Source organism: Phragmites australis, chromosome 20, assembly GCF_958298935.1.
Source record: "Phragmites australis chromosome 20, lpPhrAust1.1, whole genome shotgun sequence".
NCBI lineage: Eukaryota > Viridiplantae > Streptophyta > Magnoliopsida > Poales > Poaceae > Phragmites > Phragmites australis.
This window is the reverse complement of record NC_084940.1, coordinates 8,361,172-8,384,784: the sequence shown is the minus strand read 5'-3', so window position 1 is coordinate 8,384,784 and position 23,613 is coordinate 8,361,172. Positions and strand designations below refer to the sequence as shown.

Sequence of the window (23,613 nt, the reverse complement as noted above, 5' to 3'; positions counted from 1 at the left end):
CGTCATCGGCCGTTAAGTTGCATCCATCACCTACACATCATGAGACAAGCAGACATGTATCTCCAAAATACTATGTAAACTTATTACAAGTTAGTTCAAATCAAATCCCTGTTGAAAAAGACTGTCCAAAGAAAAACATGAACATTATATGTCCCGGTGTGCACAGTCTCTGAACACCGGACCATCCGGTTAGTACAATGATTCCTTCTATTGAAACCTCTTGAAAAACCCTCTGGTGAGTACAAGATCCATCACCGGATCATCTGATGAGTACAACTGCATCAAACCTTATTTTGCAGCATCTCTATTAAATGGTGTTGTCGGTGACACAGGAATCGGGGGTCCCTGAGTCCCGAGGCCAGAATAGCAGAGTGCCACGTGGCACTCTCCCTCGGGGGGGGGGGGGGTATCTCCCCGAGGTCCCAGTGGTCCCCAAGCACCCAAATTCCCCGATAACCAGAAAAGTCAAGTTCTGGGAGAGAGTGCTCGGGGCTACAAACAGTAGCCCCCGAGCACCCGAGTCCCCCGAGGACCCAAGAAAAGTTAGTTCCAGGAGAGAGTGCTCGGGGCCGTGAACAGTGGCCCCCGAGCACTCGGTTCCCCGAGGACCCGAACAGTCAGTTCCGGGAGAGAGTGCTCGGGGCCGTGAACGGTGGCCCCCGAGCACTCGGTTCCCCGAGGACCAAGAGAGGGCATATCCGGGAGAGAGTGCTCGGGGCTACGAACAATAGCCCCCGAGCACTCACAGTTCCCCGAGAGCCTAAGAAGTCCTTTGCCGGTGGTCCCCACAGAGGCTCAGTGGTGAGGTGTCAACTGATGAGAGGCCCGATGCTGCATTTAAAGAGGGTGCATAGCCTGTCACTTCCAACCACTCCTCCCACGCCTGCTGTCAGTCCCTGCCACAGCCTGGCAGGGAGGCATGGGGACATTTAATACGCGGGTCCCATCACGCGTCATTCGGCGCACCTCGGGATAGCGTCACAGAGCTCGAGGCATACCGCCTGCCACCCTGCTATGTCAGGCCTGCTCTGACCAGACGGACACGTGGGGCTGCTCGGTGGCTGCCCGGTGGGCCCTCCCCACAGCGCCCGTTGAAGAGCGGAATGATGACGAACAAAACCGGACGGGGGCGCGTTTTCAACCCTCCCCGTCACCTCGCGCAGCAGCCCATGAGGGTTGCTTTCCATTTATAGCGTCTTGAAACTCACGCCATCCTTTCTGGGCCATATAAGCGGGGCGGGCTCCCCAGAGAATGGGGGGCAAGTCTAGGAGCCTTGACGAACATCGAAGCACGGAACACATCAACGAGTCCCGAAGAACAAGGAGCACGAAGCTCTAGACTTAGACAAATATTCTTGTAACACAGCAGATCCTCTGAGAGACACTCTCAAAGTATTTATAGCATACACACAGGAGTAGGGTGTTACGCTCAGTGCGGCTCAAACCTGTCTAAAAATCCCCTGAGTATTTACTCCTTCCTGCATCCGATCATTCCACCTCCACCTGCATCTCATTTACTCCCATTTATTTCACCTACGAAGCAGATTCAGAATCATCCCCCTGGCCGAATCTCAAAGGAGGTCCCTCTGGATCCCCGCATGAGGAGTTCACCCTCCGACAGGTGTGGTGAAGCCTCCAATGCTCACATAGCTCATCATCGGACTGTTTGATGTGCATCTTCTCTCTGGCACTAAAAACAGACTTCTCTAGAAAATTGTTTGGTGTTCATATCCTGTGAACACCAGACCATCCAGTGTAACATTCAAATTTTGCCACCAAAGAAAGAATACTCTAGCGTGCACTGCCTCTGACACTGGACTATCAGATGATCAAATTTTGCCACCAAACAAAAAATACTCTGACGTGCACTGCCTTTGATCACCGGACTATCCTGTGTATATACAATTTCCTACACACTAGATCATGTGAGTATAATTTCCCTGGACTCAGGGACAAAAACATAAACTCCTCCCTTTTCACTTTAGGTCAGACATGACTATATTTGCAACATATAGACATGCTCAAGCAATTTTAAATCATCAAACCAAATGCACATATTTATCAATCACTCATCACATATAAACAAGATATATTTCAACTTGGTTTCTTATAGGAAAATATACTTCAGTACCTTTGATAGGCCCCTCGAAGATTTAGTTTCGAGAGCTCCCTTATTTGTCCATAGATGCCATATAACACCCTGATTTTTAATTTCTCAATTCCTAAAATTTTTCTAGAATTAATTAGGGTTTAAACAAATAGAATAGGATAAAACCTATTTTTTCTAAATGAAATCCAATTTGACAAAGGATATATTTTGCTTGAAGTGCATTCATGCTGGAATAGGCATTTAGGGTTTATTTGTTTTTATTCAGCTTTTTTGTTTTGGTATTGCTTTAGAATAGAATTTACAAAATGAGTAGAAATAGAGAGGGAAAGAAATAGAAAATCTAAACCCTAGCCGGCTTAAACCCATAACCTAACCTAAACCCAGCCCACTCTAATGTCTCCCCAGCCCAACCCCTCTCCCTTCCCTCTCGGCTTGTTCGGCCTACCTCCTCCTCTCCCATCGCCCTCCCGCTTGGGTCACACCCCCGTCCCAGCCCAGCGCGCGCCAACTCTCTAACCCAGCCGCATGCCCAGTCACGCCCTAGCCATTTTTGCCTTCTCCCCCACTCTCGTGCTTCATCTCTGAGCCGGATGAGCCTCCACCGCTGAGTCCGAGATGGACACGAGCCTATCGCCGCCCCTAGAGTCCTAGCGCGCCCTGAACCCCTTTTTCCATGCCTATAATTGTCAGTCGCCCCTCGGCTTTTTCCCCATTATCGGAGGACGAACTCCTCAAGCAGGGATCCAGAGGGACCCCCTTTGAGATTCGGATGGGGGGATGATTCTGAATCTACCTCGTACACGAATTAAATGAGAGTATATGGGAGATGCAGGCGGGACAGATGATCGGATGCTAGAGGAAATAAATGCTCAGGGGATTTTAGACAGGTTCGTGCCGCACGGAACGTAATACCCTACTCCTGTATGTATGCTATAAATGCTCTGGGAATGCCTTTATCTGGATCTCTTGTGTTACAAGGATTTCTGTCTAAGTCTAGAGCTTCGGGCTTCGTGAGCCTCTGCTCGGCTTCGTTAGCTTGTCCTGTTGATATTCTTGAACTTGTCTTCTATCTCTTCACTTTAACCTTCAAAGCTTCCGTGTAAGGCTCCTCCCCTTGTCGTCGGGGTGCACCTACTCCTTTTATACCGTCGGGGGGGGGGGGGGGGGCTTGGCGTGCCCAGAAAGGATGGCGCGAGTCCCAAGGCATCATAAATGGAAAGCAACCATCATGGGCTGCAGCTTGACGTTACGGGGGGGGGGGTTGAAAATGCGCCCCTGTCCGGTCCTGTCATCATCATGCCTCTTTTCAGAGGGTGCAGCGGGGGGCCCACCAGGCAGCCACTGAGCAACCCCGTGTGCCCGCCTGGTCAGAGCAGGCCTGACACAGCAGGGTGGCAGGCGATATGCCTCGAGCCCTGCGACGATATCCCGAGGTGCGCCGGATAACGCGCGATGGGACCCGCCGCATTAAATGTCCCCACGCCTCCCTACCAGGCAGTGACAGGGACTGACAGCAGGCGTGGAGGGAGTGGTTGGAAGTGACAGACCACGCTCTCTCTTAAATGCAGCATCGGGCCTCTCACCAATTGACACCTCACCGCTGAGCCCTTATGGGGTCCACCGGCAAGGGGCTTCTCAAGTCCTCGGGGAACTCTGAGTGCTCGGGGACTACTGTTCATAGCCCCGAGCGCCCTCTCTCGGATATGCCTTTTCTCGGTCCTCGGGAAACTCGGGGATCACTGTTCATGGCCCCGAGCACCCTCTCCCGGAACTTGCACTTCTCGAATCCTCGGGGAACTCGGGTACTCGGGGCCACTATTCATAGCCCCGAGTGCCCTCTCCTGGAACTTGCACTTCTCGGATCCTCGGGGAACTCGGGTACTCGGGGCCACTATTCATGGCCCCGAGCGCCCTCTCCCGGAACTACCTTCTCGGGTCCTCGGGGAACTCGGGTACTTAGAGACCACTGTTAAAACATGGCCCCGAGCACTCTCCCAGAATTTGGACTTCTCGAACCTCAGGGACATAGTCCCCGAGGGATGGCGCCACGTGGCACTTTGATGTCCTGGCCTCGTGACTCGGGGACCCCTGGTTCCCATGTCACCAACACCCATCGCCTCAAACTCATTGAAACTGAGCCCTCTCATCGAGATCTCGAGCTCACCGCCGCCATAACCGCCGCCTCCATCTACACTATCGTTGAGCTGCCCTAGTGCTGCCTTGCCTCCATCGAACCGCCTTCGAGCTCTATCGTTGACCACCGAAGCTCGTGCCATCGTCGCTTTGGTTCCCCGGCCACCGGAGATCCTTCCCCATCGATTTCTCGAGCTCCTCCGCTGCCCCATCATCGTCGACCGCTTTCCAGAGCCAAGTCATCCGCGGTAAGCCCCAAAATGAGATACCCTCTCTCTTCTCTCTAAGATTCACCACTTGCCAAAGTTCCTAGCCCACTAGAGCGCCATCCCGACGATCTTCCGGTTGTGCACCGCCGCATCACAGTCGCTGTCGTCCTGAGTCACCATACTTACCCCTCTAGTCACTCATACCCCCTCTGAGTTGTCCATTCCAAGATGTGCGGCCTAGATTAGATCTTAACTTACCCCTTTGGTAGCCAATAGCAAGCCAACACGTGGTGCCCATAATCCCAGTCAGCCTCCATGCCATGTCACCCTACCACCTCAGCCGCCATGTCACTCTTCTCGCTGACGTGTTAAGCCCGGTCAGCAATTCAACATTTTTCGATATAAAAATAAATCTGATAATTCTATAATTAATATAGTTTTGCAAAAAGAAACCCTGTTTAGTAAAACCATCATAACTTTTTCATCTTAGCTCCTTTTTCAGCGATTATTGCACCGTTAGATTTGTTTTCAGAGATCTATCTTTCTAAATAAGTTTTGTCTTTTTGTTCTTTTATTTTGTGCTCTATTCTTAGTGTGTTCTGTTTGTGTGCTTTACTGGTAATCGTGTGATTAGATGTCAACATCCTGGATCAATTTAAGGAACGTCAAGACCAGGAGCTAGAGTACACTGAGCAACAGCAAGGAGAACGCAAGTGTTCTTGATCATCTTGAACCTATGTTTTTAAATGGTTTTGTTTTACAAATCGCATGCAGTGTCTGTTAATCTGCTGGATAGTCACCTATGTTAGGGTTTGACTTAGTTTTTCCCTTATCATCCCTTAGAACCTAGATGGTTTATGGTTATATGTCTTTTGTGGGTAGAAGTGCTTAGCCATATTTTCAAGATGTTGGAAAGTGTCTTACACCAGATTCATAAACATAAGAAACAATGATGGTTAATTTGTTAATGGTTAGCAACATAGAACCTTAGGCCTTAAGTATAATGATGTTGGTGATAGTGATCATGGTTATGTTGTTAATTAGTATTTTCTCAAGTAACCTAAATAAAGATTAGTTCGTGGAACGATAACGCAAGAAGTGTCATACCAACCATGAGGCTGATATGGGTAAAGCTTAGCATACTAGTTAGAGTTCTTTCCAGTATGTGTCGGGTCAATATAAAAGGGGGCTTCTGGGTTGGAAGGGTATTTCATAATCCCTAACGGTGAAATCTAGTGGGCAGATGCATACTGGAGTAGGCTCTAGTTAGTAGTAATGCTATGGAGTGATCTCCTAGTGGCACACCACTGGCGTGTGCTAAGTGTTTTGCGCAACACGACAATATAGAATTCACTGGTTGATGGGGAAAGTTGGGCAACCTCTGCAGAGAGTAAAATCTGATATATCAGTCGTACTCACGGTTATGAGAGACTTGGATCCTCACATGATTAGTTGGTTTTGGATATGGTGGTGGAATAGTTATGGTTATGGTATAGTAGTATTAGTGATACTAGATGGTTATGTTTTGCAAGGTGGGTAGCCTTGGGTGATAGTTATTAGGTTGTCCGGGTTACATTCACTTGGGTAATACTTTCCAATTTCATTAATGTTCTTTACTCACATTTATGTAAATATACCATATGTTAGCATATTCTTGTTGAAAGTCTACATGTTATTATTTTATCACACTTGCTAAGTACTCTATATGCTAACTCTTGCTATCTCCCACTATACATATACTGCTCAGTGGGAGACTTTGAAGATTTTCAAGATGACGACCTGGTGTACTAGAAATGCGTCTTCTAGTCGATACCTGTGGAGTTGCTTGGTCATCAATGCTTTCGTTCTGCTGTCGTCGTTTAGATTGCTATCGTTTTGGTAATAAAGTTGTAGTTAAAGTCTTTTTAAAAAAAGTTGAATGGTTGTAAGTTAAAGTATTGGTACTGTTATCTTCACTTATGATATACTTATATGCGTTAAACTTCGTGAGCACATATAAGTTATACCTAGTTTTGTTCGTTAAAAATCAGGTGTGACATGCCAAGTAGCAATATCGACTGTCTTGTGAAGTAGTCAAAACAAAATAGAAAAAAGGTGAAACTTAGAGAGGACCTAATAGGGTAATTTCTCTATCCTTATCTTGACCCAGTGGATCTCATTGCACTTCCACCATAGTTTTTTTCCATTCTACTCTCCCTCCAATCACAAATTAGTATTATTTAGGGTTGCGTACGGTCAATATTTTTAAACTTTGGCTACAAATTACTTTTTATATTGAGTTTGAATATTTAAAAATAATACATATAGATTTGTCTCAAAAATTATTTTCATATTTGTATAAATTTGCTATATTATCTAAATATATTACACCTAAAAAGTAGTAGTCGAATATGTGTTTTGATGATTATATCGATAATTAAAACAACACTTATTTGTGATTGGATGGAGTAAAACACTTGAGTGTTAAATAACAAATCCCCATGCATCAAGGAAAAAGAAAACACTCTTTGAAAGCTACATTGTAACCACGGATCGAGCATGATTGAGGGCAAACCTCAACAAGTAAGCATGCAGGCCACATTTGCTGCGCAAACACCACTAGCCTTGCGAGGTACCGCAACTAGATCGACCCCAACTCTTTCTCGAAAGCCCCTTTACCCGACCCTGGGGTCGCAGAGAAGCGATCGGAACCCTAACGAGGCATGAAGCAATGATCTCCCGCGCAAAAAGCGCGTGGCCTCCAAACGACGAGGGTGCATCCGATATTCTCCGGCAAAGCCAGCGCGCCCCACTTCGAAACGCTGGGTGCGCACGTTCTGAGGCCGGCCCGGGGCGCCGTGCAGTCCTCGCCGTCGGAGCACACTGACTAGCGCCTAAATAATTGCGTCCGTTTCGTCCCGTTCTGAGTTCAACTTCGCCGAGATGTAACGGGAGAGCCCCGTGACTGTGAAATGAGCACCGGCCAATTTGTTTGTATCCACGCGCCGCCGGTCGCGACTTGCGAATGTTAGCGCCGCTGCACGGGACAGCGTCTTTGGTTTGATGCAGCCGGTCGGAAGGGAAGAAATCCGAGTATTGCAAGAGCAGCAGGGAAGGATAGCAACAATCCGAGTATTGCAAGAGCAGCAAGGAAGGATAGCAACAATCCGAGTATTGCAAGAGCAGCAGGGAAGGATAGCAACAATCCGAGTATTGCAAGAGCAGCAAGGAAGGATAGCAACTCGCGATGGGCGCCATCAAAGTCCATTCCAACCCCACAATGTGGATTTTTTTAATGTTTTTATTTTTATTTTTCAAATTTAGCAATTTTAGGCAGCTATTTGAAAAAATTGCAACTATAATTGTCTGTCACCTGTTATAAGGGCCCACAGCTGCCCACCTGCTCATCGCTCTTTCAATAGACGACATGTTAAAAAAAATACAACATTCCATTGCACTTAAAATTCAAAACACTATGTAAATAATCATGTAAAATTATAAAATCAAATTATGGTATAGATAATTCTATCATATAGCTCTCACAAAATTTTTAACTCAAAAATTTACTTGTATAATGAGAAACAAAGATACATTTTAGGTCTTTTTTCTCGTTGTCAAGTAACTTTGTAAGCTGAAATTTTTGTGAGAGCTAGATGGTAGCATTCATAATATTTTTGTAAAAAATTTTATGACAATTTATATAGTGTTTTAAATTTTGAGAACAATAGAATGTTATATTTTTATAAACATGTCGTCGGTTGAAAGAGGGATAGACGTCTATTGGTGCTATTTTTTCAAACAGACATAAAAATTGCTAAATTTAAAATATAAAAATCTAGTAATGCCACGCTCGGTGAACGAAACACGAGGTTCGCACGCACCGTCCCGTCCAGTCTAGTCCATCCGTGGAGCCATCCAGCCGTTTACGGCTCCACGTGGCGACGCACACAACAGACGGGGGTCCGCGAAGGGTTACTCGAGGCCTCGAGCGTATGTGGGCCGCAGCGATGATGTAGCATTCCTTGGTCTCGCCGCGAGCTGTTTGGGCCAGCAATGCACGTTGGAATGCACACGAGGAGGGGGTCGCTAGCGGCTGGGAATGCGGTTGTGGGCTCTCACGCGAGCGGCTGGTCCGCAGCAAAGTTTGCTCCCATGCTGATACTTGTACTACCTCCGTTTTTATTTATTTGTCACCAATTTTATTATATTACTTTTGACCTTACGTTTTTATGAAAATTTTATAAATATTTAAAACCTTCTTGCCATTAGATGCGTAATGAGATATATTTTATTAGTATTATATACTTCTAAGTATTTATAAATTTTTCGTAAAAAACATAAAATAAAAAATGCTATAGTAGAAAACTGGTGATGAATAAATAACTATCCTGGCATGACATCTCCTGCCCAGTCAGTCAGTCAGACACCAGTTTACCTGAGGCAGGGTACGAACCTGCCGCCACCAGGCGACGTACGACGTTACCGTACAGAATCGCCCGCCACTGCCCGGTGCCGCGCGGCGCGCCACGGCGAGTCCCGTCGGAATATTCATTGCTCCGGTCAAGTGGGCGGGCGCGGAATTATAGGCTGATGGCACGGAGAACGAAACGGAGCGTGGCCGCAGCTGTGCGATGTCCCGCAATAAAGCGGTGTGGTTAGAGCACCGGTGCTGGTGGTTCTTCGCTGTTTTCAGATCGGTTGATCGCATCGCAGATTGAAACCCTGCACAATTGTCAGAGATATCCCTGATCTTCTAATACTCCCTCCGTAGAAGTTTACCAGGCGTATTTCTCTGAGGCTCCTGAACTAAGGAATCCAATTAGTTTACCAAAATATTTATATTTATACTTCCATCTACTCAAATTACATATACGCACTAATACATAATTGGCACTAGTTCAATTGCATGCATGCATGTATTAATCGTGGAGTCTCTTTGTTGTCTCGTATAAGGTGGATGTGATGTAAATTTTTATAAAATCTTAGAAGTATATATGCGTCTAATACAATATCAAATTAGAGTAGCTAGGTTCTCACCCATAGAGGAAGTTGGATAGTTTTTGTTATCTTGTTGTGTGAACCTGTATGCATGCAAGATATATGTATTGGAATTGACATGTATTAAATATCTAAGTAATACAACGAGAAACAAAGGTATTAAATATCTGAGTAGCTTAACGGTTAGTGCAAGGATATTAAAGAAAAATGACTAAAAAGTGCTTTGAGAAATATATACACCTTATAAATTTCTACATAAGCTCTGAAAAAATATATATGCCCGCCCTATATTTTTCTAGGGAGGGAGTATAAGTTTATTTAGAATTGATATAGGTTGATTGATTTTGTTGATGTGTTTCGTGTCCTAGCCGCTATCTTCCTCCTAATTTTCTTTTCTCGAGATTTGACTAATCTTTTTGCGAATCAATTACATGTGGTAGGCATCCCTTGCGTGGCATGCACCCGCCCAATTAATGAGTTTTTTGTCAGTAAATTTATATCGGAATGATTGCAATGAACACGAAGTTAGTTGAGTAATCTGGCCGTTTAATTGGCCCTTGCTCTGCTGTTATTGACAATAAATTAGCGGAGACTCTCTCTCCAGTGTAAACATAATTGGTAGATTTAGTTGATGAAAATTTCACTATCTTGTGACTTATCAAGATCATTTATTTATATTTAGATTTGTATAGAAAAATAGATGAAAAATTGAAGGTAATAAAAGAATTAGTAAATTAATATATATTAAGTGGGAGAGATGAATATATGAGATAACTCGTGTGTTTCCATCTCGTGAAGTTGCCATTTTCCGTAGATTTAATATGTTGCAAAGACCCTTTGCGGGGCAAAAGCACTACGGAATTCGTGTTGTTAAAATATCTATTCTCCAAACAAGGACATGCGTCGTGTCATTCATTTAAGAAGAAAATATGCAATTACAGCTCCCAACATCCTAAGAGAAAGATCACCACATGAAAACGAATTTAACGCGTGTTTCAAAGACAAATAGTTACGTCATACTCACTCCGATTGTAAATATAGATTATTTTAAATTTGTGCATAAGTATTAAGAAACTAGATCAAATGATCTTGTTACTATTTATTTATTCTGCATTGAAAAAGATAGCTCATTGATTTGTGACAGTGATAATATTTATTAAATAGGGGCAAAAAATGAATAAAAGAGAAAAAATACATACAAGTTCGAGAATAATTTATATTTAAAAAATAATTAAGAAGACTAATACGATCTATATTTACAATTAAAGGAGTAACATTTAAGCTTGATGTCGAGTGGCTGATGTGCTCTCCTTCCCGCTACAAATATGCTCATTTAGGGGGGGGGGGTGCAAACACGAGGTTGAATCAGCCATGACTCTTTTTTTTTTTACTTCAACTCGCTCATATTTTATTACACCTGTGATTAACCACCAAACTGTATACGAAGCCTGGGATCGGATCAATCAGGTGTTGTTGACTCTTATTTTAGCCACACGACACATCTATACTTGTATATTTCTATAAAATACATGAGTTATGATAAATAAGATGATCTTTATCGTTCACTATAGTTGATCAAACAGTCATCGTACAAAGTTAGATCCTGTTACTCCTTCTAAAAATATATTTAGTCTCCTATTAGTTATCTTACATATCTAGACGTCTAATATTGGTTTTTCATGCATTCCAAAAATACACTTAATCTCCTATTATTTATCTTTTATATCTAGATGCCCAATATTTATCTTCTATGCATTCACCATCGGGTTTCTCCAGAAGGCGCGCTACCTCTCACACTTTGCTTACAATATTGGGTTTCTCTAGAGGATGTGTCATCTTCCACACTTTGCATACAACATTGGCATTCTGGAGAGTGTGCTGCGCTCGCACGTCGCCTCCACTGTCGTCTACCACAGAGGTTGTCTCCTTCACGCTATCTTTACACTAAGATACCATACGATAATTATTTTCATCCCCTTACAAATCGGTAACTATCTTGATCCTCCTCGTAATGTTGCTATAAACAACCAACTCTGTACGATACGGTCTCCTCCTCCCTATTAAAATTACATGATCATGTTATGAATTGCATGAATACAACTCTCTAAATTGTTATGCTATATTCTTTTACTTCTTCATATTGCTATATCCTAAATTGATTCTACAGGTGTGAAACACGTGTGCAGTTGCGAGTGTTACATAGCTGTTGACTTGTCAATAGCTGGCATCTGTATAGGGCTGGAAAAGAGCCAAGCCAAGCCAAGCTCGACTCAGTTCAGCTCGCACGAGCTTGCCTTTAGAGGAGCCAAGCCAAGCTTAGCTCGACCATTTAACCGAGCTGAAAAATGGGCTCGGCTCGGGCTTGTAGCTGGCTTGAGCCAGCTCAGTTGTGCTTGCGAGCCAAGTCGCTATTTGACCTGGAGGCTGATGCTTAGGCTTGGTGGTTGACAAAAACAACAGTGCGGTCGGAGTCTCGGAGAGGTGGCGGGCTGGCGCTGGCAGCATGGTGGAAAGGCGAGAGATGTGGCGGCACGGGTGCATGGTGGGTCGGGGAGAGGAGGTGGTAGTGAGCGGGCGAAGAGGAGGCGACGGCACAACGGCCTAACACTGGCAGCATGGTGGAGAGGCAAGAGATGCGGCGACACGTGCACATGGCGGGTCAGGGAGAGGCAGCGACATTAAGCGAGCGGAGAGGAGGCGACAGTGAGTAGGCAAAGAGGAGGCGGTGGCACGGCGGGTAGGTGCATGGTGGGAGACACAGCAGTAGCCGTGACACGGCAGGTTGGTGGGGGACGATGCGGTGGGTGGGCGGCACGACAACTATAGCAAGTGTGCAGAGAGGAGGCGACAACACAGCGGGTCGACGCCTCGGTGGGAGATGCGGCGGCATGGTGGCAGCCAGTAGGAGGAGAGGAGGTAGCGGGCGAGCGGAGAGGAAGCGGCGGCAGCGGGCGAGCGGAGAGAAGGCAGCGGCATGATGGGCCGGCGCCTCCGGCCCCTCAACGGGAGATGTGGTCGGTCGACACCTCAACAGAAGATGCGGTGGGTCGTGGCGGCATGACGGCAGCGAGCGAGTGGAGAGTCGGCGACGATGGTGGGAGAGGCGGCGTCTCTCTCTGCCTCTGAGCCTCTCTAGGAGACAGGCTAGGCTACTGAGTTGTGGGCCTATGGCCTGCTATGTGGGCTCTGTTGTGGCCTGTGGGCTGATGGGCTAGGTCGGTAGTCGAGCCAACGAGCGACTAGCAAGCCAGCTCGGGCTCGGCTCGTTAGGCCATCGAGCTAGGGAGGCATCTCAGGCTTGACTCATTTAGCCTCCGAGCCGAGTCGAGTCAAGACGAGCCAAGACGAGCTCAAGCTAGCTCGCGTGCCTCTAGCTTTATTTCTAGCCCTACGTCCGTACCATTGTGCAAATGCATGTGTTAGGGTATCTTTGGAATAATCGCGGGAGGAAAAGTTGTTCATGGTTCAATAGCACAACAAATAATTAGGGCGATGCTAAATTTCCTAAGGTTGAAATCAAGGATCATTTAAGTCAATGTTCCAGAGCAGTTCGATTGCCATCGGATGCACGACATGTTGGCTTCAACCTCTCTCTCTCTCTCTCTCTCTCTCCCCCCCCCCCTCCCCCTCTCTTTCTGTTTTCTGCTTCTACGTTGTTCGCCACCAGCCTCTTCTCATCTTCAGCAGTGACCCTACCGCACAACCGTCGCTCATTGTTGCATGAACTTGTTGTCACTATTTCTCCCACCCCGACCCTTCCCATCTAAGGGTTATTTGCCTCGCGTGCCCGACAGCGTCCCAGTCACCTCATTGCCCCATCCTCGCCCACGTCCACCTCAGTCGTGAGTGTTGAATCCACCATGAGATGTGGCATTGGCAAATGACTAAGAACTTCCTTGAAGAAGATCCATCCGAGTTTCAAATCTTAGAAACTGAGCATACAATTCACTTACTGAGATTAGTTCCATGCGTGCAACGATCGCGGACATGATTGGATTGAAGTCAATGTTGAGGCCAGTGAGGATACATGAGACCATCTCTTTGTCATCCAAAGGCTTGCCTACAGACGCCATCTCACCTCCTAGCGCATTCATCTTCCTAACATATTCAACAATTAACATATTGCTTTATGTGTTGTAGCCAACGCTATGCGCGTGTTCACTGACCGCTCACACGTCTACGAGGATAACATATTTTCGATAGCTCTCCAAACTTGTGTTGATGTTCTCATCGCAACCACTTGTGTGAGGACCTCCCAAGACAAAGAGGACAGCAAATAGCTAGGGACTTATTGGTCCAAGGCTATCCATCTTGCGTATGTTGGGTTCGGCGTCTTGGTGATCTTGTCATCTTCCTAGACGTCGAGCTCCTTCGAAGGAGGAGCATCAGTGCCGTCAAGATGGCTCTCCAGTTGCGTGCCATGCATGGCTAAAATGACATGCGCCTTCCACAGGGGTGTTTGTTCTTCGTGAGCTTCTCTGTAACCGGATGACCGAGCAGCGATTGCATGTGTATGACCGAGATAGGCGACTAGAGGGGGGGGGGGTGAATATACGCCCTACAAATTTCTTACAAAATAAATAGCCTACTCCTTGTTCACCCAACACCCCTCAAAAAACGCACAAATAGAAGCATAAACTTTAGAGAGACAAAGCAAGAAAAAAATTTCAAGACAACATGACTCCACAAATATAATATGAATCATATGCTCTATTCAAGACCATTTTATGTGTCTTTGAATATAAAAACTTCAAACTTGAATGAAGAATAAAACAAAAAGATAGTCACCAAAAGAAGTAACTCTCCAAGTGATGGTCTAAAGGTAAGGGGTTTCTAGACCCTCTCAAATACATGAGTATATGAACATTTCTGCCTCTAACAACAAGAAGAACAACTTCCTAAGGTTGAAAATCACAGCTTAAAGGTAAAAACGAAAATCAACAAGAAAATCAAAAAACTTACACTGAAGGCAAGGAAAACAAAAGAAGGAGACTAGAAGGAGATGAATACAAACTCATATAAGGAAATAATATTCATTAAGCACATAAGTTGGCCCTGTTTTTAACAGATTACAAAATTGTTTTTCACACAAAATTTCTAGCATATTACTAAGATTAAGTCTACACTCTTCCCTCCCCCAAAACCTATCACAAGGCTCTTAAATGGTTGGCACAAAACTCTCACAGCTCTACCCCTCTATTTATAGCCCCTGGGAGTTTTTTTGGCCCTTAAATTTCCTTGTTCCAAAATATCCTTCACTAGTAGTGCACTTCTACCTACCACCGGGACATTTTCATCCAAATTTCGCTCCTTTCATCGAACGGCCAAGACTTTGCTTCACCTTGACGCAAGCTTCGCAATGATGCCATGTGACTCTCCAGTCCTCCTGGGTTTTATGGCTAAATCATGAAACCCTAGCACGCTTCTCAAAAAGTGACTAGCTGTCACTTGCTTTGTCTTAATCAAGCGCTTCGATGTCAACACGTGTACTCTGTTTTACGATCTTGACCTTCGTCAAGTCTCTCCCGCTCTCGATCTCTCGGATCGCCTTGTCACTTACACCGACATCCCCTTCGCTTGACTTTGTCAACACGCCGTATTCATCCTTCTCTATCCATGATTTGCTTGACCTTCGCGTGTACCACTAAAATCACCCTTGACTCCGCTCGGTCTCCTTTATCGTTTGGCACCAAGCCTCCTGCTTGACTCTAATTATCTCACCGTCGACCATCAAATTGCATCCATCACCTGCATACTATAAAACAAGCAAACATATTTCTCCCACTTCAAACTATCTCTAGGTTAGCTCAAAACAAAAATCTTCAAATGAAAGCACATCCTGTAGAAATTGTGAACACCAGATGCTTCGATGTGTTATGCTTCTGAACATCAGACCATCTGGTGAGTCTTAACTCCTTTGTGTACTGAAGAATCTCGTCTCTACAAGAAAATGTTTGGTGCATTGCTCCGGTATTCACTATCTTGTCACTGAAACATCTGGTGCCTTCATCTCTACCAGAACACACTGTTCCAATCTCTTTGCAAGAAATGGTCTAGTGATTAGTCTGGTTCAACCCTGTACACACCGTACCTTTCAGTGAGTATCACTGCATAAGACTCCCCAATTTCACCCTCTCTACAAGAAAATCTCCGGTGTAATCTCTAGTGCTCACACAGCTCATCAACAGACTGTCCGGTGAGTACCGACGTCAGCATCAGCACAATACTAGATCATTCGGTTAAGCCAATTTTCTAGGCACCGGATAATATGGTAAGAACAAATTACCTGAATTTAGAGAAAATCATTTCAATTTCATTCTCCTTCAACTCAAGTTAGTTATGAAAAAAACAAGCATCAACAAATATATGCTAACTAAATTTAACTCAACTCAAGCATTATTAATAACTCATCACATATCAATTAAGATATTTATCCGCTTGATTTCTCAGCATGGCAAGGCTAGAGAGGGAAGACGAGGGACCATTGCTTGTCGCCATAGATGTGTTTGTAGAGGAGAGGTTTTGATAGCATGTGCGATTTGGCCGAAGCGTTTCTACCTCCGTAGAGGCTGCGATTGCATGGTGATATAGGCCGGCAAAACACGGCAAGAGTTATAGACGGGAAGAGATCGGTCTCAGGATCAGATTCGAATACAAATTGATTTGCCTAGATACTTCCATATCTCTAGACTAGTTTGATCTATCTCCATCTATAACCTGTGACCGAATCTCTCTTAAACCGAACACAATTTTATTTCTAACTAACAAAGTAGCCAGGGCCGGCAACTGCTGGCCACTATTTTCTGAAGCTTAAAGCTTCGCTCGCCCCATCGATGCCGATATGAACCGGTTCCTGACCCGCCTACCCTTTCACCGGTAGGCGGTAGTTGGCTCCGGTCCCGTCGGTCTGCCTGCGTGCCGAATAAATGCCGGCGAATGCTGCATGCAACCGCGCGCGCCCCGACCGCCCGGCCGCCCGGCTGGCCAGCGGGTGGGCTCTCAGCGTCGGCACACGTGACCGGATCTCATTTACCCGTGCACTCGGGAAAGCATAACGACCTCGTACGCGCGCCGACGTCGTCGACGACCAGCTGCGCGCCGCCCTCGCCCGTGGTGGTGGCCGGTTCCTTTCGCCTTCATCGATCCACCTGCGCGCGCGCGAACGAACTGAAGGAGCCGCGCGTGGTTTACTTCTGCTGCAACCGCGCGCTTGACCGTCTCGATCGCTCCGCCGTTTCCCAACGCCAGGAGACGGCAGCAGACAGTGAGTGAAGATCAGCCGTAGTTTGGAAGGCCGGAATGCCGTCCTATTTACACAGCTTTGCCGCCTTCGTTTCGTATGGAACTAGCCTTTGCTCCTGCCCCGGATTTCTATTGGCTTCACCGGGAGGCTCGCCATTTGCCATGGGATTAAACAAAGAGAGGCAACAATAGTTTTTTTTTTATGATGAGTCCATGACAGTATGCCACGATATGCCACGTCCCAATCCTTCTAGTTTCCAGTGGTGCCTACCTATTAACTCCATCTGGTGGGGGAGCTGGGCCGGTGGTACTGTTCGATTGGATCCTCCCGGCCCCTGTTCCCCTGCTTCCTTCCTACCTGCTCGCTATTTGCTTCCCCGGGCGACCCTTGCCGAACAAGTTGCATGTATAAAGCCATGCAGATCGATGCAACTCGAGTGACCAAAACAGGATTCATTCATCCATCCCCTCACGGCTCCCTCTAGCTCGGATTCTCCAGACAACTCTGCACAGTAACAGAGAAGAACAGATCAGAGCAGGGCTGAGGTGAACTGAGACGAAGGGGAGAGAGGGGCAAGGAAATTGCTAGCCCTTGAGCTCTCGGTCTGCCGGTACGCGCGAACATGGGTGCCGCGTTCTTGGCTTCTTGGCCATGGGATAACCTCGGCTTCTACAAGGTGCGCTTCTTTTCGCCGATCGGCTCTTGATCGATCGATCGCTTGATTGATCCCTCTCCGTGTGTCTTGGACGGTGCAGTACGTCCTGTACGGGCCGCTGGTCGGCAAGGCCGTGGCGTCGCGGGCGTGGGAAGCCGCGAGCCCTGACCGGTGGATCCTCCTCCTGCTCGTCCTGTTCGGCCTCAGGGCGCTCACCTACCAGCTCTGGAGCTCCTTCAGCAACATGCTGTTCGCCACCCGCCGGCGACGCATCGTCCGCGACGGCGTGGACTTCGAGCAGATCGACAAGGAGTGGGACTGGTAATTAGACACGCCACTCCACTGTATGCCCTTGAATCATTCTTTCCTTGCCGATCAAGGCCGTAACGCTCGATCGTGTTCTTGTTCCAGGGACAACTTCTTGATACTGCAAATCCTGATGGCGGCGACGGCTTTCTACGCCTTCCCGTCGCTGCGTCACCTCCCGCTCTGGGACGCCCGGGGCTTCGCCGTCGCCGCCCTCCTCCACGTCGCGGTCACCGAGCCACTGTTCTACGCGGCACACAGGGCGTTCCACTCCGGCCACCTCTACGCCTGCTACCACTCGCTGCACCACTCCAGCAAGGTGCCCCAGCCCTTCACAGGTACTCCATCGCGATCAACAACTCTTCGCCTTACCTTTCCATGGTCTGATCGGCGAACGGTGAATGATCAAAATGGCTCCTAATGTCGCGTACACATATATATGCAGCCGGGTTCGCGACGCCGCTGGAGAACATGGTGCTGGGCGCGCTCATGGCGGCGCCGCTCGCTGGCGCGTGCGCCGCGGGGTGCGGCTCGGTGGCGGTGGCCTTCGCCTACGTGCTCGGGTTCGACTTCCTCCGCGCCATGGGCCACTGCAATGTCGAGGTGTTCCCCAGCGCGCCCTTCCAGGCGCTCCCGGTCCTCAGATACCTCGTCTACACCCCAACGTACGTGATTTTCATGTCCAAACGTTTTGTCTTCACTACTCCCGTGATAGACGACAATTCGAAACCATTTCCAACATTTCATTGGACTGATAAGTACGTGCAACCAAAACCACCATTAAGACAAGATCTTTTTCCCCTGTAAAGTCTGGGACCCGGATCCTCTGCCTTAATCACGATTAATGTAGAGAATCACTGTATGAACAGTATAATGAGTCGACAGCTACAGTACCCTGCATTACGTAATTAGTATTACTGTGGTAAATACTGCAGCAACAGTGCTGTGACACACTGTAGAAAAGTGCTTTACTGTTCACAGGCTACTGTAGCAACAGATCTAGTCTCTTCGTTTTTTTTATCGGACGATGCACATTCACCTTAATGCAGAGAACTGTAGCCTCTCTGCATTAGCTTCTCCAATGCAGATGATCTCAATCCGTAAAGTCTGCCGTTTGGCTTTATATATAATGGTTGCATCATTTCGAGCTTTATGAGTTATGAGAACCATGCCAACTTTATATGGAGTGAACGTGATCAGGCACGGTGTACTTGTCAGTCCACGAAGTACAACTTGAACCCACACGAGATAGGCAGAGCTTGATTTGCTTGCATTGTCTTCAGCTTCCTAACTAGCCTGCCCATCACTTCCATCACCAGTATACTCACTGATTGCTTCTCTGAGATCACGTGCTCAAGGACAACTGAACCACCGAATTGTTGGCAGCACCTCTGGATCGACTGATATTTTCTTGCCTGTTCCTGATTCTCTCGTGGGCTCCGACCGGCGTTGATACTTGTGTGACTTGTGCTGCTGTCCCTACTGAGCCTACTCCTGCGTGCAGGTACCACACGATCCATCACGCCAAGAGGGAGGCCAATTTCTGCCTGTTCATGCCGCTGTTCGATCTGCTGGGCAGCACGCTCGACGACCAGTCCTGGGAAATGCAGGAGCAGGCTAGTGCAGGTAAACGTGACTTCACAAGATATCATTTGGTTGGTTAGTCTCTCTATGGAATGGTCCATGGCATAACACCAGACTAGTTATGAGTCTAAAGGCTATTTGGAGCTCTAGTGAGTAGCTACGTCTCTTCTTAAGCATTACTTGTAGTTGTAGGCCGCGTAAAGTTGTAGACTGTAATCAAATCAAGGCACTAATATATAGGTACGAAAATATTCAGCATGACTTTTACACTACTAAGCATCTTTTTCGCTCCATAAGGATCGAGATCAAATGAATACTTATTCTTTTTCTGTTGGCGGAAGATATATCTTTGACCTCTCAATAGCTAATGATCAAGTAAGCCATAGACTGTTGGATACTTTTGGTAAAAAAGATAGGGAAATTCTTAGGGCTTTTACACTACTAGCTAGTACGACCGCCACCATCAGCTGTTCCTCACAATTTATGCAGATTTGAGAATTCAAACCACCAGCGCATATCACTGTAATGTCTCTTGCATGAATCTCGAGGCACTTCAGAGGGTCAATATATATAAGTACTGGTAAAATTTGAATTTCCAAGAATATTTAGTTTTTCTCATGGAATTGAGACAGTAAATATCACCAAAAAGTGCAATTCTTTCCTGCTGTTTTTTTTTGTTACAAAACGATGATGGTTACATTTGGATACCAATATTGGTTGGAGCACGGGCAAAAACAAGTTTCTCATGCTGGTAACGGTTAAGTACGTAGGCGTGTTATGCATGCACAACCGCCCGCTGCTAGGAAATCCCGGCAAGCTTTAGATACGAAACGTGGCTAGTCTTGGCCTCTTTTGCCGTGGTAGGCGGCAGCATATGCCGGCGAAGAAAGCGCGACACGAAGTACGCGTTTTCCTCGGATAAGATTGCAGCAACACAATCAGCACATAGCTTACCTGATCACTCGTTCTCATCCAAGGCGCTCACATGAGCGCCGCGTACGTCGTCGTCGTCACCTACACAAGCCAATTGTTTGCATAAACTTTGGTCTAATCAACATAAAACGCTAGCACTAACACATGAACACACTTGAGGTGGAAGCGTGATCAACGTACCCGACGAGGAAGACGACATTTGTAGCTTCGTCGATGTAGAGCCACGATAGGGATCAGTTCAACTCGGTGATGTGCAGTGCCGTGCCGGCCGTTGGTGATGCGTGCGTAGATGTAGTTGACGTCGTGGTGTCTGGTGTGATGAAGAGATCAGTGCAGTCGGATCGCGCCGCGCCGCGCCGCTGAGCCTGACGCCGACGCCTGCCTGTCTGATCACTCGTGTGGGCGTGCGATGCAGGGGTGGACGAGGTGCCGGAGTTCGTGTTCCTGGCGCACGTGGTGGACGTGATGCAGTCGCTGCACGTGACGTTCGTGCTGCGGACGTTCGCGTCGACGCCCTTCGGCGTGCAGCTCTTCCTGCTGCCCATGTGGCCCTTCGCCTTCCTCGTCATGCTCATGATGTGGGTCTGGTCCAAGACCTTCGTTATCTCCAACTACAACCTCCGCGGTCGCCTGCACCAGATCTGGGCCGTCCCTAGATACGGCTTCCAGGTTTGTACGGATCTCATGACTCCCTTTTTTTTTCACTCATTCTAGTTTGGTTCTTCAGGTGCTCTGATTAGACGAGGTTGATGTGTGCTCGCTTTTACCTGCAGTACTTCCTGCCGTTCGCCAAGGACGGCATCAACAAGCAGATCGAGCACGCGATTCTCAGGGCCAACAAGATGGGCGTCAAGGTGCTCAGCCTTGCAGCTCTCAACAAGGTTTGTGGTTGCGCCATATTCAGTTGGGGAAGTTTCCTTGATCCGGACTCCGGAGCTAAGATGGTGTGTTGCATGCATGGCTTGGTGAATATGCAGAACGAGGCACTGAACGGCGGCGGGACGCTGTTCGTCAACAAGCACCCGGACCTCCGGGTGCGCGTCGTCCACGGCAACACGCTGACCGCGGCGGTGATCCTGAACGAGATCCCCAAGGGCACGGCCGAGGTTTTCCTCACCGGCGCGACGTCAAAGCTCGGCAGGGCCATCGCGCTGTACCTGTGCAAGAAGAGGGTCCGCGTCATGGTAAATATTGATGACCAAGTGGACCTAGCACGCACGCATGCATGCATGCATCGTGATCATCACAACCCGTACACGTACGTGACATGCACCCTGCGCTCGATCGATCCAACTCAACACGTTTGTGTACGTGCGTTGCAGATGATGACGCTGTCGACGGAGCGGTTCCAGAAGATACAGAAGGAGGCGCCGGCGGAGTTCCAGCAGTACCTGGTCCAGGTCACCAAGTACCGCTCCGCGCAGCACTGCAAGGTACTAGTATCTGCATGCATGTGATCAGTAAGATTTCTAGCTCGACCGATTGATGACGCCAATTGATGGATGCTGCAGACGTGGATCGTGGGGAAGTGGCTGTCGCCGCGGGAGCAGCGGTGGGCGCCGTCGGGCACGCACTTCCACCAGTTCGTGGTGCCACCCATCATCGGCTTTCGGCGGGACTGCACCTACGGCAAGCTCGCCGCCATGCGCCTCCCCAAGGACGTCCAGGGCCTCGGCACCTGCGAGTACTCGCTGGAGCGCGGGGTGGTGCACGCGTGCCACGCCGGCGGCGTCGTCCACTTCCTGGAGGGGTACACGCACCACGAGGTGGGCGCCATCGACGTCGACCGCATAGGCGTCGTCTGGGAGGCGGCGCTCAGGCACGGGCTCCGGCCGGCCTAATCCATCGGCCCGTCCATCCGTCCATCCGTCCGATCCAGCGCGGCCGGCCGGGTGGCTGACGCATGCATGTATTGGGCCGATCCAAGATGGGCCCGGCCCAACTTTGGCACTTATTTTTCACAGTCCATCAACGACTCAATTTGCTACTTAAAATACACTATAAATACATAAATTTGTTGAATCAAGAAAAAAATACACTATAAAACACATAAAATGTGTTAGGCCAAGGAGGCCACGGCCCCCTTGCCACAACTATCCTTCGCTCTTCTTGGGATCATCCTCGTCCTTTGCTGGCCTTAGCCCGTTCTCCGTTCGCGTGCCCCTGCCTCTTCGTCTTCCTCCACTTGCCCTCGCTGCCACCCTCAGTCGGCTCTCGTCCCCATCGATCCAACGTCGCTTGACCTGGGACACGACTCCGGTGATCCCGACCTCAACCATCTCCTTGAATTGTTTGATTGTTAGATACGAGGTCTCAGGGTTTAGATGTACATTGTATTTGGTGTCCTCAATGTGAATTGTGTAGGCACGTGAAATTTCAGTTTTAATTGCGATCTGCCTTCTGTGTATTCAATGTCGCTTGTGATGACTGATGAGTGAGTTGAAAAATTGAAGCATGGTACTGTCTTGTCTTCAGTGAATGTCAATGAAAATTCCTTGAGGTGGCAGAGCAAGGAACTAGGATAAACAAATAAAAGGGAAGTACTCTCTCAGACCCTCTGCTCATCAGGTTTCCTCACTGAAAAACCTTGCAAGCTTCAATTCATCTCATTATACAGTGTACACTGCAAAAGGTGATGTGCATTCAAATGCACCTACAAAATTTCGAGCGTGTTATCGATGAACAAAGACTACTGGTACACAGATCAGTAGATCACCCTGCCAACATACCAGAAATACAAATCATTTTAAATTGGTACATCTCACAAGCCCCAAGTTGCCGTCTACAGCAGCATTTCGACACAGTAAGTTTTTGTAAGCCGAACGAGTTCACCAATGGCGTGGACGGCGAGTGCATCGGTGCAGGCGTGAGGGTGGAAATCGGTGCGGACATGCATGCATGCATGGACTGCTTGGATGTCAGCGCGGAATGCGTGGACGCGAACGTGGGCATGGACGCCGGCCACGCAGCCCGACACCATCGGAGCGGCGTGGGGTCCAACTCGTCGATCCCGGCGTGGGCGGCGGACTTCAACAATGAGTGCAGCTATGGTGTCGACGAGTAGATCGGGGATGACGGAGTTACGTAGGGGCTTTTCACGGGAATGAGATTTCACGTAGGGGGTTTTCTGCGAAAATGCTTAAGTAAAATTGGGGTATACCGTCTACCATGTATATTTTGGGACGTTGGATGCAGATCCGATGGTTGCCATCTGTTCCTTTTGCACCATTGCGCTGAATAGTCCTTTTGCATCTAATATTTTGCCGTTCGGTACAACCACACTTCCATTTGAACATGTTTCTCAATTTCATTTGGGCCTCCGTTTGGACTGTCACGGTGATATGTTTCACATTGGAATTTTTATTTTTATATTTTTATAATAAAAATTGCAAATATATGTCTCCGCTTTGAAAAATTGTAATATAGACTCCTGTTGCCTGTTAAAAGATTGACATACTACTTG

The 23,613-nt window shown here is 47.6% G+C and overlaps 1 protein-coding gene and 1 non-coding gene across 2 annotated transcripts; one reads left to right on the top strand and one right to left on the bottom strand.

Annotated features, from left to right (window-relative positions):
- Nucleotides 1-13,345: 13,345 nt before the first annotated feature.
- LOC133902594 (small nucleolar RNA Z247) lies at nt 13,346-13,484 on the bottom strand. The gene has a single exon (XR_009906922.1). It is a non-coding gene; the product is annotated as a small nucleolar RNA Z247 (small nucleolar RNA).
- A 3,250-nt stretch (nt 13,485-16,734) lies between these two features.
- On the top strand, nt 16,735-22,118 carry LOC133901764 (very-long-chain aldehyde decarbonylase GL1-1). The gene is made up of 10 exons (XM_062343248.1): nt 16,735-17,348; nt 17,428-17,648; nt 17,739-17,971; nt 18,079-18,298; nt 19,138-19,259; nt 20,566-20,819; nt 20,924-21,031; nt 21,128-21,334; nt 21,473-21,583; nt 21,662-22,118. Exons 1-10 carry the CDS (start codon nt 17,295-17,297, stop codon nt 21,989-21,991), a joined length of 1,860 nt encoding a protein of 619 aa, XP_062199232.1. The 5' UTR covers nt 16,735-17,294; the 3' UTR covers nt 21,992-22,118.
- Nucleotides 22,119-23,613: the final 1,495 nt, after the last annotated feature.